At 41.0% G+C, this 21,265-nt stretch overlaps 1 protein-coding gene and 1 pseudogene across 1 annotated transcript; one reads left to right on the forward strand and one right to left on the reverse strand.

Moving 5' to 3' along the window:
- Window positions 1-1,813: 1,813 nt before the first annotated feature.
- On the reverse strand, window positions 1,814-3,614 carry LOC125528284 (tyrosine N-monooxygenase-like; annotated as a pseudogene).
- A 5,129-nt stretch (window positions 3,615-8,743) lies between these two features.
- On the forward strand, window positions 8,744-11,800 carry LOC147982882 (indole-2-monooxygenase-like). The gene is made up of 3 exons (XM_087539386.1): window positions 8,744-9,292; window positions 10,460-10,888; window positions 10,964-11,800. The coding sequence occupies exons 1-3, from the start codon at window positions 8,798-8,800 to the stop codon at window positions 11,585-11,587; spliced, it is 1,548 nt and encodes a 515-aa protein (XP_087395512.1). The 5' UTR covers window positions 8,744-8,797; the 3' UTR covers window positions 11,588-11,800.
- The last annotated feature ends 9,465 nt before the right edge of the window (window positions 11,801-21,265 follow it).

Below are 21,265 nucleotides of genomic sequence, written 5' to 3' on the forward strand. Positions count from 1 at the left end.
GATATCCCGAGCTACCATCTCCCATTGGTTGCACCCAGTAACCAAAGGCTCCCTGGAGTCCATAGGAGTGAGTAAGGACCACGTACGGTGCGAGTTTCTTAAATGAGGTGGCTGCGAGTCCCAGTCTCAGACCTGCCCTTTCCCCGGAGACATGTACTATTTTGTATTTGGTGTTAACATCGCTCCACAATTGGATTAGGGATTCATAGTTAACCATCGACTAAATCATCAGCAACACATGACAGATCACCGGGCATAAAGAAATATATAGATAACTAAATTCTTGAAAACACATAAAATAAATCAACAACGGATAAAAATTGCATTCCAACGGATTTGCAGGTCTGACTGTCTGCTGGACAAAAATTTAAAAAGAAAGAAACAGACATAAACCGAAAGGCCAGAAGTGTTTAGAAAACAATACAAATATATTAGATTATAATTTCCAGCAAAATTAAAACTTATCACATTTTTATAATATGAAATTAATGATTAAAATAAAAATTAAAGTCAACAAAATGCACAATTAATCTAAGAAAATTAAGAAAAAACTGAAAATACTTTAGGAACAATCACCTTTTTAATTCCCTAGTTAGTAAAGCAATGAATATCATGCAACCTAAAAGAAAAACGAGCAGATTGGTACAATATAAACTTGGAAACTCTATCCCCACCTATTATAGTCTACTTAAAACTGATATTTTTTTTCCTTTTGCAATACTAGATATGGAATTCATTGCATGGATGCAAATTGTACGATGTATGATATGATCTATGCCACATGTAGGTAGTCTATTCCATAAACACCTGTGGATAACGATGATTCTGTTATTTAGACCAGTTTGCAGTTTATGCCGAAAAGTATAATTACTATAGCAACTTTGCCCGCGTAATTCAGAAATAAATTTTTCTTTCTGTCTTTGTTGTTGCACTGATGAAATGAAGTGAAATTAATGAAATGAAGGACCTGCAGCAATAAACGAAAAGCTGACAGTACAAACCAAACAGCAAGAACTTACTCGTAGCATTATCAACAATAACCACTAGCCTGACAATACACTGTCCTGCATCATACAATTCATTAAACGTATGAAAACTAGAAAATTACTTCCAAAATTAGAATTCTCACATCGTTTTCAAGCACCAAGCCATTTCTTCGGACAACCTGTTTAACTTGAATATTAAGCAGAATCTGCCGCAGTCTAGTTCTTCAGAATTTTGGTTGTTTCAAAGGGAAATGAACCGGGCCTTGAGCCTGATTAGGATGAGCATTTTCCCTTTTTTCGCCATTTCGGTGATGGCGAACCTGCCCGGCTCGTTAATCATTGTGTATAAGTTTCTTTCTACTAAAATGCATCATGATACAGCTTTTATATCTCAGAAGAAAAGATTTCTCACAAAAAAACCCTAGTTAATAGAATATGAAAAAACTTAGTTCATAGAACAATAAGTTGGCAATACATAACATATTGATGCATGAATGACATAATTGTAAGACGGGGTCAAAGCTGGGCACACAATTGTACAGCCAGGCATGTATACAACATAAACATAAAACTTTTGTGCAATTCCAAGGATTATTTCATGGTACACCATAATGGAAAATACAGAGGTTTTGTTTTACATAATGATAAGTACACACATTACATTAGTGATGCAACCATCGATTGCTTCTTTGTTTCTGCACACATGCAGTGTCATAATATTAAAAGAGAACTGAACGTAGCGCCAGAAACATGTAACATACACTAGTTCCAGATACATTTTATTGACACATAAATGAGAAAACGCATATTAAATCTATTTAATTGGATCATATATAGAGATGTGCAGCCAATCGTGGTGTAGCTTGCAGAACAAGGGGTTCAGCTAGTGCAAGGCCCGCATTGCGTTCTTGGAGACTCATACTCTTAACGTCGGGAGGCTTTGTCCAAGTGAATCCCTGCAACATCCTTGCGAACAACATCATTGTCATAGAGGTACCAAGTGAAATCCCAGGACAACCCCTCCTCCCACTGCTAAATGAAATGAAACGTAGGCCTGGATCAGTGAGAAGTACATTCCCAGTGTTCAAATGCCTCTCAGGGTGAAACTCCAGTGGTTCAGTCCAAATCTTGGGATTGCGGCCAAGTCCAAGCCGGCTTAAAAGTATGTGGCTATCCTTGGGGATGGTGTAGCCAGCAATTGTTGTGTCCGCCATGGTGACATGGGGTACGTTAAGAGCATGGTATGTGTGTAAGCGGAAGGCCTCCCGGATGCACGATTTGAGATAGTTTAGCTGAGGAATGTCAGACTCCTGCACCAGTCTATCTTTACCGACAACGGCATCGAGTTCGTCGGTTGCTTTCTGCATGATCTCTGGCATGTTTATCATCTCAGCGAGTGCCCACTCAACCGCATTAGATGGGTTATCGACTGCTGCAAAGATCATTTCCTAGGTACATCCATAGATTTGAGAATAAATAAAGTAATCAGTATAACGCAACAGAAAAGGTCAATACACAGATAAAATGGATCGAAGAACAATGAAGAAACTTTTTATTGAGGTTAAGATGACATACTAACCGCTGTTTGTGCTCTAATGTCTTCTAGGGAAAGCATTGGTTGTCCCTCTGCATCTTTAAGATGAACCGGAACGTCCAAAAAGTCTCGGGGCCCTTTCTCAAGAGTGGATGACCTTTCACGCATCCACTCCTCTATAATAGGATCATGCAACTGGTTGATTGTTTGCATGGCAACCTTGGAAACCTTTTCATGGCCATCCAAGTCGAGGCCTATGAGGGCAGGGAAGTAGTCGGACACACAAAAGCTGTAGAGATGGTTGAGGGCCGTGAAGAGAGCGGCAACATGTGCCACCTCATCATGTCCAGGCCCACTAGTGGATGAAGCTGGTAGGTCACTAAAGTATCTTTTACCGAACACAAGCCTTCTTATCATGTTACCAACGAAGTGTTGGGTTACATGACGGACGTTGACAATGTTGCCTGGACATGCCATGTCGCTGCAATGAGTTTTATTAATGTACCTCACAAGGTGGTCGTACTCCTCTTTCCGGAGGTGGTGGAGCTTTCGCTCCATGGACGAGGCGAGAATCTCAACAGTAAGGACACGCCTCATCTTCTTCCACTGGTCTCCGTATGGTGAGAAGATGGAGCCCTTGTACCCGAAGCTGAATATGCCCGAGGCGAAGGTGGTGGGACGGGAGGCAAAAACTTCATCATTTTTTCGTAGTACCTCAGAGGCTATCTGTGGACATGCTACAACAATGACATGAGTAGCTCCGAGACGGAGGCACATGATGTCTGTGTCATCTCCTTGAGCAGGCCATGGATCCATCGGAACACCGCCGGCTTGCTCAGAATCACCTGATGCATGTTGCCAATGATGGGCAGTGCCGCAGGCCCCGGGGGCAGCCTGCATCGTCGCCCCCGTTGCTTCTGGGACAATAGCACTCTTTTATTTTTCCAGAGAAAATACACCAGCATGGTGACCATGATAACCAGAGTACCAAGAGCCATATTGCATGAGCTGGGCAGGGTGTTATATGAAGTAGGATAGAAGGCAATTTGTGGAACTGATAGGTAATGGACAGATGTTTTAACAGTTGTGTTTGAAGACACTCTTGCTTGGTGCATCTTTGTTGGTTAGTTGTGCGGGTATTTATAGGACAGCCGGGGAGCCAGGATCCTTGACGTACTAGTTATTTAATCAATTAGTGACTCCTTTCATTGCCCCACGTGGCCACATATACCATTCATGTCGCCTCATGCATGTTCAATGCATTCTGGAGAGCAAATTAAGTGAATGTTGGATACTCAGTTAGAGACGTTCTTCACTTGATCATCTACAGGAGCTCTTCCAGATTGGCATAGTCAGAGAAGGCCTTTGCTGAGCTAGCTCACATGGAGTCTTTCCTTCATTCAGAGAAGGAACCATCAGAGTTTTATGGAAATCCTTCTCATTTCCGGCCTCTATCGATTGTTGCACACAACCGTCTATTATCAGAAAGTTTCAACATCAGAAGTAAGAGCATCTACAGCCAGCCGCCTCATACTCGCCTCAAATGGCGGACAACCCCAGGTGCCGCAACCGCCTCGTGGTGGATTTCTTGGCCTCTGACCATGACGGATCCATCGTCGACCTCACTTTGATCGGCAACGTGCAGGTGACGACCTCCGGCAAGGAAGAGTAGGGCATGGGAGATGGCGGCGCCTCGAGTCCCGTGAGCCGGTGCATGTCCCATGTCCTACTATACCTCGTCGACGATCGCACCGACATTTCAAGGGGCGCAGCCAGCTGTCGGACAACGTCCGCTGAAGTTTAGGTTTCATGTGCATGTAATTGTATGGATTTGAGGATTCGTAATTGAGGTATCTGGTTCTGGAAACGCTAATTTGAGGTCTCATCGGTCACTGCCCGGCGTCCACGGGCATTTGAAGGGTCGGATTTGTTGTATCCAGTTGTAAATGCTCTAAATGTTACTTCCTCCGATTCAAAATAAGTGTCCTAGCTTTGAACTGAGCTTAGAGGTTAGAGAAATTAAGAACTCGACAGAAGTAAACTCCTGGAAGTATCATCACTAAAATGTGTTATTCATGGGAGCCAACCGAGGCAACTGCTCCTGTCTGCAGTCTCTTGGCCATGCCAAAATTTGATACCGATGCCAGTTCGGTCTTGCTTTGGAATTTTGCACTGAGGCTGTCCGGGTTTCCGTGGGTATCCGTCGACCCGTACGTTCACTGTCCGGAGCCATTCTCCTCTACAGAAACGCACTAGCTGCAGGTAGCACATGATGCACGAGTCTTCGCATCCATTCTCTTCCACACACGCACTAGCTGCAGGTATGTAGCCCATGATGGACGAGTGTCCGGATCCATTCTGCACTAGCTGCAGGCAACGGCTCCTGCTAGTCTCAGTACTGTGCTTCCAAGAGCATGAGGGAGATGTTGACGAGTTACCAACGCTCAAACCATTGGTTGACTAGTTATTACACATGCATAGCTCGTGTGATCCGTGATTTAAGGGCAAAGAATCGGAATCCAATTACCCTTTCTCTTATAGTACTGTCGTCTGTCGATCATTCTGACCTCCACCTTCTAGAGTGAGCGTCACATAGCTAAAGTTTGTTTATTTGATCCCGCCAAAAAAATGTGTGTACTCTTTGAGAAAAAATGTACTAGTGGCATGCGGACTAGAAGCCACGCCACATGACTTACGGATTTGGCATGCCAGGGTCTCACAATGATATCAACATGCTTCAGCGATCTCCGTTGTTAAAGAGACCTTGCGGTTGGCATTTCGAGTGCTCCAACTTCGTTGGGGTATTGTTCGTGGAGCTGCAAATATATGGGATCTTGAGATGCTGTGGACAGTGATGGCTTGTTGTATGATCATGCATAACATAAATGTAAAGGAAGAGGCTGACGATGCTCGCCATACCTCTGATATTTTATACATGTTCGCCTCCTAAAAGAAAATCCAGAGCATATCGTCATCTTTCTATAGATGCGTCAAAAACTTCGACATTAATAACCGCATGTGTAACTACTCGATGATCTTGTGAAGCATATCTGGATTCATGTAGGAAACCATTAGTTTTCTATTTGAGCGTTATCCTCTGAATGGTATTTATGTCTGAATTAACTATGCATTTTTAATTTGAATTATTTATTGCTGATTTTTTTTACATCTATGTGTATGGGAATGCATGGAAATGAGGACGTCGTTGCCCAGGCAGAAATATGGGCTCCATTGGCTACTGTCCGCCCACACGTCCGGACGTGTTTGTGGACAAGAGTCCACTGAGCCCCATTATCTAGTGCCCTCATTTCACACAGAGATAGAGGGGGGGGGGGGGGGGGGGGCGGAGGGGCTTAGCGCAGTTCGGCTAGAGAAGGACGCTAGTCACCAATCCTTGCTCCCTAGAGGGCCCACATTAGGTAGCTTATTTTTTTCTAAGGCCCACTTCAAGCTTCCTCGAGGTTTTTAGCGTCATATCCGAATTTTTTATTTTACTCTGAAATTGCACGAGTGCTATACCTCACATTCAGCGAGGCAGAAGGACCTCTCTCATCGAGTGCTAGATAATCGGGCTGGCCCACTAGCGCATATTTTCGACAAAATAGTTAAAAATAGGTGCGCGCGAGGGACCGGTTTTGGGATCTCCTCGTTGCTTGGTAGCACTCTTAGCCACTGCGCCAACATCGAGTCCGTGTACAATATGTAGGACGCGACCTACTAGAAGGAAAAGAACCGTCTTTTACACATATTTCTTCTTTTCTTTTCTTCGGTTTTTTCTTTCTTGCTTTTCAATGCTTTCCTCTGTTTTTTTTGTTTCCTTTCTTTCTGTGGGTGTCCGTCGACCCGTACGTTCACTGTCCGGAGCCATTCTCATCCACACACGCATTAGCTGCAGCCTGCAGGTGGCACATGATGCATGAGTGTCCGGATCCATTCTCTTCCACACACGCACTAGCTGCAGGCAACGGCTCATGCTAGTCTCAGTCCTGTGCTTCCATGAGCATGCGGGAGATGTTGACTGACTTACCCACGCTCAAACTATTGGTTGACTGGTTATTACACATGCATATTGCTCGCTAACTGACATCCATGCATAGCTCTTGTGATGCATGATTGAAGAGCAAAGAATCGGAATCGAATTACCATTTCTCTTATATTACTGTCGATCAGTCTGACCTCCACCTTCTAGAGTGAACATCACATAGCTAAAGTTTGTTCTCTCTGATCTCGCAAAAAGAGAAGTGTATATTCTTTGGGAAAATGTATTGTCACTAGTGAGAGAGTCGGGTGAGAGACGCGAGACAGAATGAAGGACGAGGAGGACAGCGGGCTAGGTCGGGCTTGGTTTTGGGTCGGGCCTGGTGGCGTCGCTTCTAGGCCACATGCCACTAGTAAATTTTGTCGGCGTTTTTTTTTAATTGAGTTGGCTGATACCAGTGGCATGCAAACTATTCGCACACCACCAACAACACATCAGTAGTGCCATTGTTATATGTTGGCATGCCACTAGTAACTCGGGCCATGTCCCACCCCTGGGGCTAGCTTACTAGTGGCATGGGCATATTTTAGCACACCACAATTTTGGCCACGCCACATTTATTTTGAATAATACCAGTGGCTAGTGTGTGGCGCGCCACTAGCATAGGATGTGTTTAGGCATTTCTCTACTAGTACCAAGGTCACATCAAACATGTCATATTTGAAGCAGTGGCATCAAACGACTTTTGGATTTGGCATGCTTTCTTTGTGCCAGGGTCTCACAATGATATTAACGTGCTTCAGCGATCTCTGATGTTTAAGAGACCTTGTGATGGGCCGAGATGCTCTGTCGTGCAACTACACCGTCAATGGCCATGATTACATCATGGGGTACTACCTTGCCGATAGTATGTATCCTTACTGGCAGCAGTTTATGATGACTATCCCCGAGCCTAGGTAGCAAAAGTTTTCTCTTGGCATAAATGCAAGGAGCTGCTAGGAAGGATGTGGAGGGGTCATTTCGAGTGCTCCAACCTCGTTGGGTTATTGTTTGTGGAGCTGCAAATAGGTGGGAACTTGAGACGTTGTGGGAGGTGATGACTTGTTCTACGATCATGCATAATATATTGTCGAGGATGAGGCTGACGATGCTCGCCATACCTCTTATATTTAGAGGCCTAAGGTACATGTTCCAGAGCATGTTGTCAACTTTCTAGAGATGCATCCACAACTTCGACATTAATAAGCGCACGTGTAACTACTCAGTAATTTTCTGAAGCATACGCGTATTTATACTGGAAACCATTAGTTTTATGTTTGAACTTTATCCTCTGAATAATATTTATCTTTTAATTAACTGCATTTTTAAATTGAATTACTTCTTGTTATTTTTTTTAAATTTTTATTGTTTGAACTATTTATATCCTTGATTGATCTATGTGTGTAGGAATGAATGCTACGTTGTCGCCTTATTAATTGCTCCAAGTTCAGTGCACCCCACAGTGGTTGTTGGTTTTAGTACTCTGCTTGACTAGCTTATAAGCAACCGATCGAGCTTGTGATGATAAACTAAGCTGGTTCCGAAGAACAATTGCGCCGAGAGCTCCAGCGGTTGTATTATATGTGTGTATTTTTTGCTAATGTAAAATGCGCAATTTCTATGTAAATTGTGTGTAATTTTTGTAATTTTTTATTTTCTTTCTTCATAACGGGTAATACCAACGCCACTAATTCATTCTTCTTTAGGAAACTTCCTATTTTGTTCCCTTTATTTCTGTTCATTTATTTTTATTTTTGCCTTGTGTCTTAACAGGTATTGGGTCAATTTCTGTTATGTTTCAGACCATGCCCATGTATTTAGTAGGCTTCCGTTTGGTGGTTGCAAAGAGTCGAGTGCTCCTCTAGAAAATTTACTGGCCCAAATAATTGCAAGTCGATTTTGATTTTGCTGCACTGAGAAAAGTGGACGTGCCCAAATTATTTTTTCAGCCAACTTGTCCCTAACCGGTCCCTTATATTTTCCACTTTTTCTTTTTTGAGCGGTCACAGAAAGTTCATAAAACATGTAACCAAGACCCAAAGACTACCTTGTACAGTATGTTTTTAAGAATGAAAGCTACGTTGTCGCCTAACTAATTGCTCCAAGTTCAGTGCACCCCACAGCGGTTGTCGTTTCAAGTACTCTGCCTGGCTAGCTTATAAGCAACTGATCGAGTTTGCGATGATAAAACTAAGCTGGTTCAGAAGAACAATTGCGCCGCATAGCTTCTGAAAGTGCTGTGCTAGACATTAACTTCCCATGGCAGATCTCGTCATGCTAGAGACGCTTCCGACGGGATGGTTTCTATTCCTCTTCCCGCTCTTCCTCTTGTTTGTGTTTTATTACTGGTTCACTTGGAAGTCAGGAAAAAGGCAACAGCTTGCAGGCAGACTCCCGCCATCACCACCGGCGCTGCCCATCATCGGCCACCTGCGCCTCCTCGGCTCGCTCCCGCACGTCTCGCTCCGCAGCCTCGCCAGGAAGTATGGCCCTGACGTGATGCTCCTCCGTCTCGGCGCCGTGCCAACGCTCGTCGTATCGTCGCCGCGTGCCGCAGAGGCCGTGCTGCGCACGCACGACCATGTCTTGGCATCACGGCCACACTCCATGGTCACGGACATCCTCATGTACGGCTCGTCCAACATCGGCTTTGCGCCATATGGCCAAGGCTGGCGGCAGGCAAGGAAGCTCCTCACCAACCACATGCTGAGCGTTAGAAAGGTGCAGTCTTTCCGCAGCGCCGTCATGGAGGAGGTAACTTTCAATGACTTTCTAGTTTTCGCCACACCACATTTGATAGAATTATTTTTAATATCTCGGCGTGAAACACATTATGAAGACATAAAATTGAAAAATGCATAAACTTCATCCTTTCCAAACCAAAAAAACTTAATATTTAAGATGATGAAGAAAATTGTGGATTGTTAAAAATCAAAATTAGATGGCGAGTTGACCAGAAGAAAATTAGAAAATGGGCTGGTCTGTCTATCCACAAGGCGGCGTAGTGCAGGTCCGTCGGACAAAAATATATCATCATATTTAATTAATATTTAACATAATTTGAAAGAAAAGCTATCCATAGATCATGAGGGTAAATAATATAGCTTGTGCTTCATTAAGAAATCTCAAAATAGAAAGGTGTGACAGCTCCCGGTGCCTAGGCACCGTCTACCAATAGTAAAATAAAAAAAAAATCTGAAACTTTGTAACATCAAAGATGATCAAACTTTGTAGGTTCTTGCAAGTTTTCATGCCAAAATATTATGTAGAGAAAGGTGTATGAACGAGTTTCAGATTTCAGTGCTAAAAATGCTCAAAACTTCAAGCACTGAGATCTTTTTCGTGTGTAGAGCTCCTCGAATGGTTTTTTGGTATGAAAACTGGCAAGCGCCTACAAAGTTTGACCATCTTTGATTCTGCAAAGTTTTAGATTTTTTCCTATTTGTTTTGATTTTAATGTTCATAGAGGGTGCCTAGGTACCCGGGAGCTGGAAAACTACTCTCGTCTCGAAACCAACTCAATCCAATTGGCACACCGAGGTCCTAGCAATTGCGAGAGGAAAGGTCATGGCTTGAAAATCCATCAGACATAGGAACGTGGAAACGCTCATACTACTCAACACCAGCAACAATCAAGAAAAGAGAGGTCAGGGCTTAGACGGTCTCCAGTTAACTGATGAATAAACAACATCCACTAGTTAGGATATTCCACATTTCTAAAAAAAATTGGGAGCTTGATTTTTTCTAGTTAATATGTCAGTTACCATCAGATAGGACGTCCCTTTTTATTCAATGATTTACTACTGTCAAGCCTTGTTGGTAATCTTCTTAGCATTTTCAGAAACTTACCATGTCAGAAACAAAATAAATAAAATTCACTTTCATTGTGCCCTCTGCTAACAATTGTGCATGCCATCATAGGTGAGCATGGTGATGGCCAAGATTCATGAGGCCGCCGCAGTCGTTGGTGTGGTGGACATGAGTGAGCTGCTCAAGACATTCACATATGACATGGCATGTCACATCGTGTCCGGAGAATTCTTCCTAAAAGAAGGACAGAGCAAGTTGTTCCAAGACCTCACCAATGATACGTCACTGCTGCTAGGAGGGTTCAAGGTGGAGGAGTACTTCCCAACATTGTCTAGGGTAGGACTGCTTAAAAGGACAGTCCGTGCAAAGGCTGAGAGACTAAGGCATAGATGGGCCGATCTGCTGGACAAGGTGATCGATTATCATGAGAACAAGGACAAGTCAGTGTTAGATAACCAGGGTAGTAATTTCGTCGATATTCTCTTGTCTGTTCAGCTCGAGTATGGTCTCACAAGAGAGCAGATGAAAGCTCTCCTAACCGTAAGTAAATATAATACCTTCCAGATTATTACAAATAAAAATTATTATAGTGTACTAATTAATTGATATCCACAGGATGTATTTTTCGGTTTAACTGACACATCATCTAACACCCTCGAATTCACAATGGCTGAGCTCATGAGGAGGCCCCGCCTGATTGGGAAGCTACAAGACGAGGTAAGGAGTATCGTACCCCAGGGACAGGAAATTGTTGATGAAGCCGACATTAGCAGTATGACATACCTAAGAGCAGTCCTAAAGGAGTCATTCCGATTTCATCCTGTTGCACCTTTACTTGCTCCACACCTTGCCATGGCTGACTGCAGCATCGATGGGTACATGATTCCTGCTGGGACGCATGTCTTTGTCAATGTATGGGCCATTGGTAGAGACTCTAGCTCATGGGAGGAAAGTGAAGAATTCATACCTGAAAGATTTACAGAGGAAGGCCGTGATGTGCATGTCAACTTTGTAGGGAGTAATTTTAAACTCTTGCCGTTCGGGGCAGGACGCAGGATATGCCCTGGTATAAACCTTGGAATCATGACTGTTGAGCTTATGTTGGCAAACTTGATGTACCATTTCGACTGGGAACTGCCAATAGGGGTTGAGAGGAAAGACATTGATATGACAGAGGTGTTTGGACTCACTGTGCGCCTGAAGGAGAAATTATGGTTAGTTCCAAAATCATGCATGTAACGGAACAAAATCTTCTAAGTAAATTTATGTTACCCGTATGTAGCCACTATAAAATAAAGGTTAATTCTAGCCATCAAAGGAGTCAGGATTTTCATCCTAGGCGTGGGAAAGAAAGTAATAACCACACAAGTATACCATGCATGTGATGTACTTTTCGTTTGAGCTTACTGTGGTTTTTTTATTATTGGCACAGTGTTTTATTAAGTTGGCATATCAACTGAAATGAGATCCGATCCGGATTAGCTCCATCTTCTCATTTAAATTTACAAATTGAAAAGTAAGGACTCATTCTGCTATTTTATTTTTATTCTTGAAATGTAACAAACTTAAAAAAATACTAGCACATATGCATGTGCGTTGCAACGGGATTACACCTGTTAAAATGCCGCTCCCAATCATAATAAGCGTAAACATACCCTTACTTTTTCAAGACTAATTATCCCATTGTTAATTGTGTCCAAGGATTTAAACATTTCGCTTAAACACACAATAGATAATAGAGACTGCCAAGTAAGAAAGCAAAGCTTAAAGGTCAGATCAATGGAACACCTTGTCAGCAACCTTCTTAGCTTCTTCATTGCCTAGAAATTCCTATAAACTAATCACTTATAATATCAAGTGGTTTATCTAGGACCTCTCATGCGGTGTGCTTACGCACAAAACTCACTTTACAGAGACAACATGGACTACTTTAACAAATAAACGTATGCATTGCAGTATCATGCACATGAGCAAATCGAATTGTAAAACCAAAATGCCTGGAAGGATGGAGAGTGTAAAAGGATAGACTACAAATACCTTCAGCCTATTTTGTAGCATTCCATCAATTCATGACCAAGCCTTAATAAAAACTGAGAATAGCTTACCATTGGATCTAGTAAATCAAGAATACCATAAGCAAGTCCGTAAGGAGAATTGTAGAATCATGACCAAAAAGTGCAAGAAAACACACACAAGAATTGCTTACACTGATACACTACAGCAGATCTCGTTCGGCCCCGACCAGGCAAGGAATCTGCGAAAAACTTGAATTATTTATGTTGTACAATGACCGGTCAAGTGGCATATAGTGATACACTACAGCTGACCCCGTTCAGCCCCAACCAGGCAAGGCCTTTATGCACATCACTATAAGCCTTGCAAGCAATGTAGCTAATGAGTTAGTTACGGGATGATGCATTACGTAATGAGTAAAGAGACTTGCCGGTAACGAGATTGAACTAGGTATTGAGATACCGACGATCGAATCTCGGGCAAGTAACATACCGATGACAAAGGGAACAACATATGTTGTTATGCGGTTTGACCGATAAAAATCTTCGTAGAATATGTGGGAGACAATATGAGCATCCATGTTCTGCTATTGGTTATTGACCGGAGACGTGTCTCGGTCATGTCTACATAGTTCTCGAACCCGTAGGGTCCGCACGCTTAAAGTTAGATGATGGTTATATTTTTTTTCGCTACATAAAAATTCTTTATGAATTTTACAGAATATTCTTGAATTATAAAAAAGGAAAAAAACAAAACAAAAAAAAAGTAAAAATGGAGAATGGAGAAAGAAATGAAATGAGAAAAAGGAGAAATTCATTATATATATCCAACCAAAAAATGAGAAAGTCAATGAATGGACAACTATCAGTTACCCTACTTGGGGTGGCCTAGTAGTTGGCTTTGCTCGACATGTTCACACAATGAGTATCAAATAGGAAGTCCTCCCCTAAAAAAAGGAAGTCCATCATCCAAAAAGACCAATGATACGGGCAGAAAAAGCTGAGCATTACCTTCCATTGTCCAAAAAATGGAAGAAAAATGAGGGAGAGGATTGGGCCAACGTGCTAAAGACCCATGTACTATCTGCTGCCCTTTGCGGGTGATTGGCGGGGAAACACACAGACGGTCGGCCAACTCGTGCATGCAGTGAAGCTAGCTTGAAACAAGGTACTGTAGCAAAACCAGACGAACACTGACACATATTGAACTGACTACTGTAGCAAACTGGAGCGAGGCAGTATAGCGAACTGACCTGATTTATTGTTGTGATTTTTTTAGGAAAACAATTGACAACAAGCTTTGAAAACACGAACATTTTTTACAATTTCAAAATAATTTAAAATCAAAATTTTATTTTGAAAAATATGATTTTTTTTTCAAAATCCCAAACAATTAAAAAATTTCTAACACTTTTTGATTATTCCAAACATTTTATAAATCAAAAACACAATTTTAATATTTTGAATTGTTTTCTAAAAATTCTGAAAAGTTCTTTGAAAATCACAAACTTTTTTTGAAAATGCGAAAATAAATAAATTATGCAAACAATATTATTTGCATTTGCTAATCACGATCATATTTTAAATTTGCCAATATTCTTTGAAAACACGGATATTTTCAGTTTTATGAACATTTTTTGAAATTTGAGAATTTTTGAAACAAAATGATGAAAGAAAAAAAACTGAAACAAAAAAGAAAAAAGGACAAAAGAACCCAATTAACAAGATAGAAAAAAACAGTTGAGGAACCATCTGGAAGGTTTCCAAAACCCTTCAGGAACCAACCAAAAAGTTCAAAAAATAGGGGTTCCTTCAGCAACTAACTAGCCCTAAATGGGCCCGTCCATATAACACTTGTGGCTAGCCTGTGTTTTTCAGCGACTACTTGACGGAAAGGTCGCCGAATAGGAAACACTGAACCCCACAACTCTCGTCGATCGACTTGATTAAAAAAAACAAAAGTTATCATTGATTTACAATGAGTCAATTACACTGGTGGTGCTAGAAGTTGGTGCAAATGACCACTTTGATGCTAGAACTTCCGGCATACATTGAACTGGTGCAATAACTTGGCTCTAGTATACAAATACCATGCAAATTTCGTTTGTGTACGCCCGAGCCGCTAACTAGGCATGCTAGCGTGGCATGGGACTAGCTGTCGGTGATTGAAAGGCAAAGGGGGGGGATTTTTTTGTGAAAACTCCCTCGATTTTCTGTGTCTCACAAAGAGCCCCTGCCGATGTTGCAAAGGTGGAGTTTCAGTTTTTCTGAAAAATTAACACAAAAAAGGAGTCTTCTGCGACTCAAACCACGACATGTGGCTAGCACATAGTCAGTCTTGCCCATTACACCCGTTCAACAGTCATATCGTCAATGGATAACTATTCTTTATGTAATGGAACAAAAGGGGCTCTTGGAGGTTAAATGGGCAGCCGGTGCGGCCCATTTGCACCAGCTTGTTTCTTTTGGAAATTTGTAAAAGGTATGTAAATTCTGATCTCTGTATTAAGATAACATACAAATGAAATAACTTGCTTTTAAAAACACAAGTACTATTTTAAAAATATTCATGTATTTAAAATAATTGTTATGTATTATAAAAATGTTTGTATAATTTAAAGCAATGCAATGTGAATATTAGTAGTTACAATTTTGAAAAACAATGGTTGTGTAATAAAATTATATGCATACACATAAAAATGTTTGTATAATTACAAACATTTCAATAATTATATGCAAATTTTGTGAAATTTAAATATAATCTGCAAATGTATTTTTTTATTAATTAGTTTCTATTAAAAAACATTTAAATGACCTTATTTACTAAACATTTTTATATAATACATGGCTGTATATTGAAATGTTTTTATTTACTAATCATTGTCTTTATGTATAATATTTTTATCGTTGTGGTTTTTATGCGTATGTGAGATTGGTTCTTGCTTAAGCCCGTAGCAGCCACGTAAAACTTGCAACAACAAAGTAGAGGACGTCTAACTTGTTTTTGCAGGGCATGTTGTGATGTGATATGGTCAAGGCATGATGCTGAATTTTATTGTATGAGATGATCATGTTTTTTAACCGAGTTATCGGCAACCGGCAGGAGCCATATGGTTGTCGCTTTATTGTATGCAATGCAATTGCGATGTAATGCTTTACTTTATTACTAAACGGTAGTGATAGTCGTGGAAGCATAAGATTCGCGAGACGACAACGATGCTACGATGGAGATCAAGATGTCGCGCCGGTGACAATGGTGATCATGACGGTGCTTCGGAGATGGAGATCACAGGCACAAGATGATGATGGCCATATCATATCACTTATATTGATTGCATGTGATGTTTTATGCATCTTATCTTGCTTTGATTGACGGTAGCATTATAAGATGATCTCTCACTAAATTATCAAGAAGTGTTCTCCCTGAGTATGCACCGTTGCCAAAGTTCATCGTGCCCAGACACCACGTGATGATCGGGTGTGATAAGCTCTACGTCCATCTACAACGGGTGCAAGCCAGTTTTGCACACGCAGAATACTCGGGTTATACTTGACGAGCCTAGCATATGCAGATATGGCCTCGGAACACAGAGACCGAAAGGTCAAGCGTGAATCATATATAGATATGATCAACATAATGATGTTCACCATTGAAGACTAATCCATCTCACGTGATGATCGGTTATGGTTTAGTTGATTTGGATCACGTGATCACTTAGAAGATTAGAGGGATGTCCATCTAAGTGGGAGTTCTTAAGTAATATGATTAATTGAACTTTAATTTATCATGAACTTAGTCCTGGTAGTATTAGCATATCTATGTTGTAGATCAATAGCTCGCGTTGTTGCTTTCATATGTTTATTTTGATATGTTCCTAGAGAAAATTGTGTTGAAAGATGTTAGTAGCAATGATGCAGATTGGATTCGTGATCTGAGGTTTATCCTCATTGCTGCACAGAAGAATTATGTCCTTGATGCACCGCTAGGTGACAGACCTATTGCAGGAGCAGATGCAGACGTTATGAACATTTGGCTAGCTCAATATGATGACTACTTGATGCTTTAAGTGCACCATGCTTAACGGCTTAGAATCGGGACTTCAAAGACGTTTTGAACGTCATGGACCATATGAGATGTTCCAGGAGTTGAAGTTAATATTTCAAGCAAATACCCGAGTTGAGAGATATGAAGTCTCCAACAAGTTCTATAGCTAAAAGATGGAGGAGAATCGCTCAACTAGTGAGCATGTGCTCAGATTGTCTGGGTACTACAATCGCTTGAATCAAGTGGGAGTTAATCTTCCAGATAAGATAGTGATTGACAGAATTCTCTAGTCACCATCACCAAGTTAGTAGAACTTCGTGATGAACTATAATATGCAAGGGATAACGGAAACAACTCCCAAGCTCTTCGTGATGCTGAAATCAGCGAAGATAGAAATCAAGAAAAACATCAAGTGTTGATGGTTGACAAGATCACTAGTTTCAAGAAAAGGGCAGAGGGAAGAAGGGGAACTTCAAGAAAAACAGCAAGCAAGTTGCTGCTCAAGTGAAGAAGCCCAAGTCTGGTCCTAAGCCTGAGACTAAGTGCTTCTACTACAAAGGGACTGGTCACTGGAAGCGGAACTACCCCAAGTGATTGGCGGATAAGAAGGATGGCAAAGTGAACATAAGTATATTTGATATACATGTTATTGGTGTACTTTACTAGTGTTTATAGCAAACCCTCAGTATTTGATACTAGTTCAGTTGCTATGATTAGTAACTCGAAACGGGAGTTGCAGAATAAACAGAGACTAGTTAAGGGTGAAGTGACGATGTGTGTTGGAAGTGGTTGCAAGATTGATATGATCATCATCGCACACTCCCTATAATTTTGAGATTAGTGTTGAACCTAAATAAGTGTTATTTGGTGTTTGCGTTGAGCATGAATATGATTTGATCATGTTTATTGTAATACGGTTATTCATTTAAGTAAGAGAATAAATTGTTGTTCTGTTTATATGAATAAACCTTATATGGTTACACACCCAATGAAAATAGTTCGTTGGATCTCGATCGTAGTGATACACATAATCATAATATTGAAACCAAAAGATGCAAAGTTAATAATGATAGTGCAACTTATTTGTAGCACTGTTGTTTAGGTCATATTGGTGTAAAGCGCATGAAGAAACTCCATGCTGATGGGCTTTTGGAATCACTTGATTATGAATCAGTTGATGCTTGCGAACCATGCCTCATGGGCAAGATGACTAAGACTCTGTTCTTCGGAACAATGGAGCGAGCAACGGATTTGTTGGAAATCATACATACTGATGTATATGGTCTGATGAATATTGAGGCTCGCGACAAGTATCATTATTTTCTGATCTTCACAGATGATTTGAGCAGATATGAGTATATCTACTTAATGAAACATAAGTCTGAAACATTTGAAAAGTTCAAAGAATTTCAGAGTGAAGTTGAAAATCATCGTAACAAGAAAATAAATCTGATCGTGGAGAAGAGTATTTGAGTTACGATTTTGGCCTTCAGTTAAAAATAATGTGAAATAGTTTCACTACTCATGCCACCTGGAACACCACAATGTAATGGTGTGTCCGAACGTCATAACCGTACTTTATTGGATATAGTGCAATCTATGATGTATCTTACCGATCTACCACTATCGTTTTAGGGTTATGCATTAGAGACAGCTGCATTCACGTTAAATAGGGCACCATCTAAATCCGTTGAGACGACACCGTATGAACTATGGTTTAGCAAGAAACCTAAGCTGTCGTTTCTTAAAGTTTGAGGTTGCAATGCTTATGTGAAAAAGTTTCAACCTGATAAGCTCAAACCCAAATCGGAGAAATATGTCTTCATAGGATACCCAAAGGAGATTGTTGGGTACACCTTCTATCACAGATCCGAAGGCAAGAATTTTATTGCTAAATTCGGAAACTTTCTGGAGAAGGAGTTTCTCTCGAAAGAAGTGAGTGGGAGGAAAGTAGAACTTAATGAGGTAACTGTACCTCCTCCCTTATTGGAAAGTAGTACATCACAGAAACCGGTTTCTGTGACACCTACACCAATTAGTGAGGAAGCTAATGATGATGATCATGAAACTTCAGATCAAGTTACTACCGAATCTCGTAGGTAAACCAGAGTGAGATCCGGACCAGAGTGGTACGGTAATCCTATTCTGGAAGTCATGTTACTAGACCATGACGAACTTGCGAACTATGAGGAAGCGATGATGAGCCCAGATTCCGCAAAATGGTTTGAGGCCATGAAATCTGAGATATGATCCATGTATGAGAACAAAGTATGGACTTTGATGGATTTGCCCGATGATCGGCAAGCCATAGAAAATAAATGGATCTTCAAGAGGAAGACGGACGCTGATAGTAGTGTTACTATCTACAAAGCTAGAATTGTCGCAAAAGGTTTTCGACAAGTTCAAGGTGTTGACTACGATGAGAGTTTCTCACTCGTATCTATGCTTAAGTCTGTTCGAATCATGTTAGCAATTGCCACATTTTATGAAATCTGGCAAATGGATAAACAAAACTGCATTCCTTAATGGATTTATTAAAGAAGAGTTGTATACGATGCAACTAGAAGGTTTTGTCGATCCTAAAGGTGTTAACAAAATATGCAAGCTCCAGCAATCAATCTATGGACTGGTACAAACATATCGGACTTGGAATATACGCTTTGATGAGTTGATCAAAGCATATAGTTTTATACAGACTTGCGGTGAAGCCTATATTTACAAGAAAGTGAGTGGGAGCACTACAGCATTTCTGATAAGTATATGTGAATGACATATTGTTGATCGGAAATAATGTAGAATTATTCTGTAAAGCATAAAGGAGTATTTGAAAGGAGTTTTTTCAAAGAAAGACTTCAGTGAAGCTGCTTACATATTGAGCTTCAAGATCTATAAAGATAGATCAAGACGCTTGATAAGTTTTTTCAATGAGTACATACCTTGACAAAATTTTTGAAGTAGTTCAAAATAGAGCAGTCAAAGAAAGAGTTCTTGCCTGTATTACAAGGTGTGAAGTTGAGTAAGACTCAAAACCCAACCACGGCAGAAGATAGAAAGAGAATGAAAGTCATCCCTATGCCTTGGCCATAGGTTCTATAAAGTATGTCATGCTGTATACTAGATCTATTGTATACCCTGCACTGATTTAGCAAGGGAGTACGATAGTGATCTAGGAGTAGATCACTGGACAGCGGTCAGAATTATCCTTAGTAAAATAAGGATATGTTTCTCGATTATGGACGTGACAAAAAGGTTCGTCGTAAAAAGTTACGTCAATGCAAGTTTTGACACAGATCTGGATGACTCTAAGTCTCGATCTAGATACATATTGAAAGTGGGAGCAATTAGCTAGAGTAGCTCCATGTAGAGCATTGTAGACATATAATTCGCAAAATACTTACGGATCTGTATGTGACAGACCCGTTGACTAATATTATCTCACAAGCAAAACATGATCACACCTTAGTACTCTTTGGGTGTTAATCACATAAAACAATGTGAACTAGATTATTGACTCTAGTAAACCCTTTGGGTGTTGGTCACATATCGATGTGGACTATGGGTGTTAATCACATGGTGATGTGAACTATTGCTGTTAAATCACATGGAGATGTGAACTAGATTATTGACTCTAGTGCAAGTGGGAGACTGAAGGAAATATGCCCTAGAGGCAATAATAAAGTTATTATTTATTTCCTTATATCATGATAAATGTTTATTATTCATGCTAGAATTGTATTAACCGGAAACATAATACATGTGTGAATACATAGACAAACAGAGTGTCACTAGTATGCCTCTACTTGACTAGCTCGTTAATCAAAGATGGTTATGTTTCCTAACCATGAACAATGAGTTGTTATTTGATTAACGGGATCACATCGTTAAGAGAATGATCTGATTGACATGACCCATTCCATTAGCTTAGCACCCGATCGTTTAGTATGTTGCTATTGCTTTCTTCATGACTTATACATGTTCCTATAACTATGAGATTATGCAACTCCCGTTTACCGGAGGAACACTTTGGGTACTACCAAACGTCACAACGTAACTGGGTGATTATAAAGGAGTACTACAGGTGTCTCCAAAGGTACATGTTAGGTTGGTGTATTTCGAGATTAGGTTTTGTCATTCCGATTGTCGGAGAGGTATCTCTGGGCCCTCTCGGTAATGCACATCACATAAGCCTTGCAAGCATTGCAACTAATGAGTTAGTTGCGAGATGATGTATTACAGAACGAGTAAAGAGACTTGCCGGTAACGAGATTGAACTAGGTATTGGATACCGACGATCGAATCTCGGGCAAGTAACATACCGATGACAAAGGGAACAACGTATGTTGTTATGCGGTATGACCGATAAAGATCTTCGTAGAATATGTAGGAGCCAATATGGGCATCCAGGTCCCGCTATTGGTTATTGACCGGAGACGTGTCTCGGTCATGTCTACATTGTTCTCGAACCCGTAGGGTCCGCACGCTTAAGGTTACGATGACAGTTATATTATGAGTTTATGCATTTTGATGTACCAAAGGTTGTTCGGAGTCCCGGATGTGATCACGGACATGACGAGGAGTCTCGAAATGGTCGAGACGTAAAGATTGATATATTGGAAGCCTATGTTTGGATATCGGAAGTGTTCCGGGTGAAATCGGGATTTTACCGGAGTACCGGGAGGTTACCGGAACCCCCCGGGAGCCATATGGGCCTTAATGGGCTTTAGTGGAAAGGAGAAAGGGGCAGCCCAAGGTGGCCGCGCGCCTCCCCCCTCCCCTAGTCCTATTAGGACTAGGAGAGGTGGCCGGCCCCCCTCTCCCTCTTTCCCCCTCGGGGAATCCTAGTCCAACTAGGATTGGGGG

The sequence above is a fragment of the Triticum urartu genome, chromosome 2A, assembly GCF_056163025.1.
Source record: "Triticum urartu cultivar PI428250 chromosome 2A, HENAU_Tu73, whole genome shotgun sequence".
Lineage (NCBI taxonomy): Eukaryota > Viridiplantae > Streptophyta > Magnoliopsida > Poales > Poaceae > Triticum > Triticum urartu.

Bases quoted from the DNA above. Each gene is read 5' to 3' on its own strand.
- LOC147982882 (XM_087539386.1), top strand. From the start codon at position 8,798: ATGGCAGATCTCGTCATGCTAGAGACGCTTCCGACGGGATGGTTTCTA. The intron at 9,293-10,459 runs GTAACTTTCAAT...ATGCCATCATAG, and splicing joins GCAGCGCCGTCATGGAGGAG to GTGAGCATGGTGATGGCCAA. The intron at 10,889-10,963 runs GTAAGTAAATAT...TGATATCCACAG, and splicing joins AGATGAAAGCTCTCCTAACC to GATGTATTTTTCGGTTTAAC.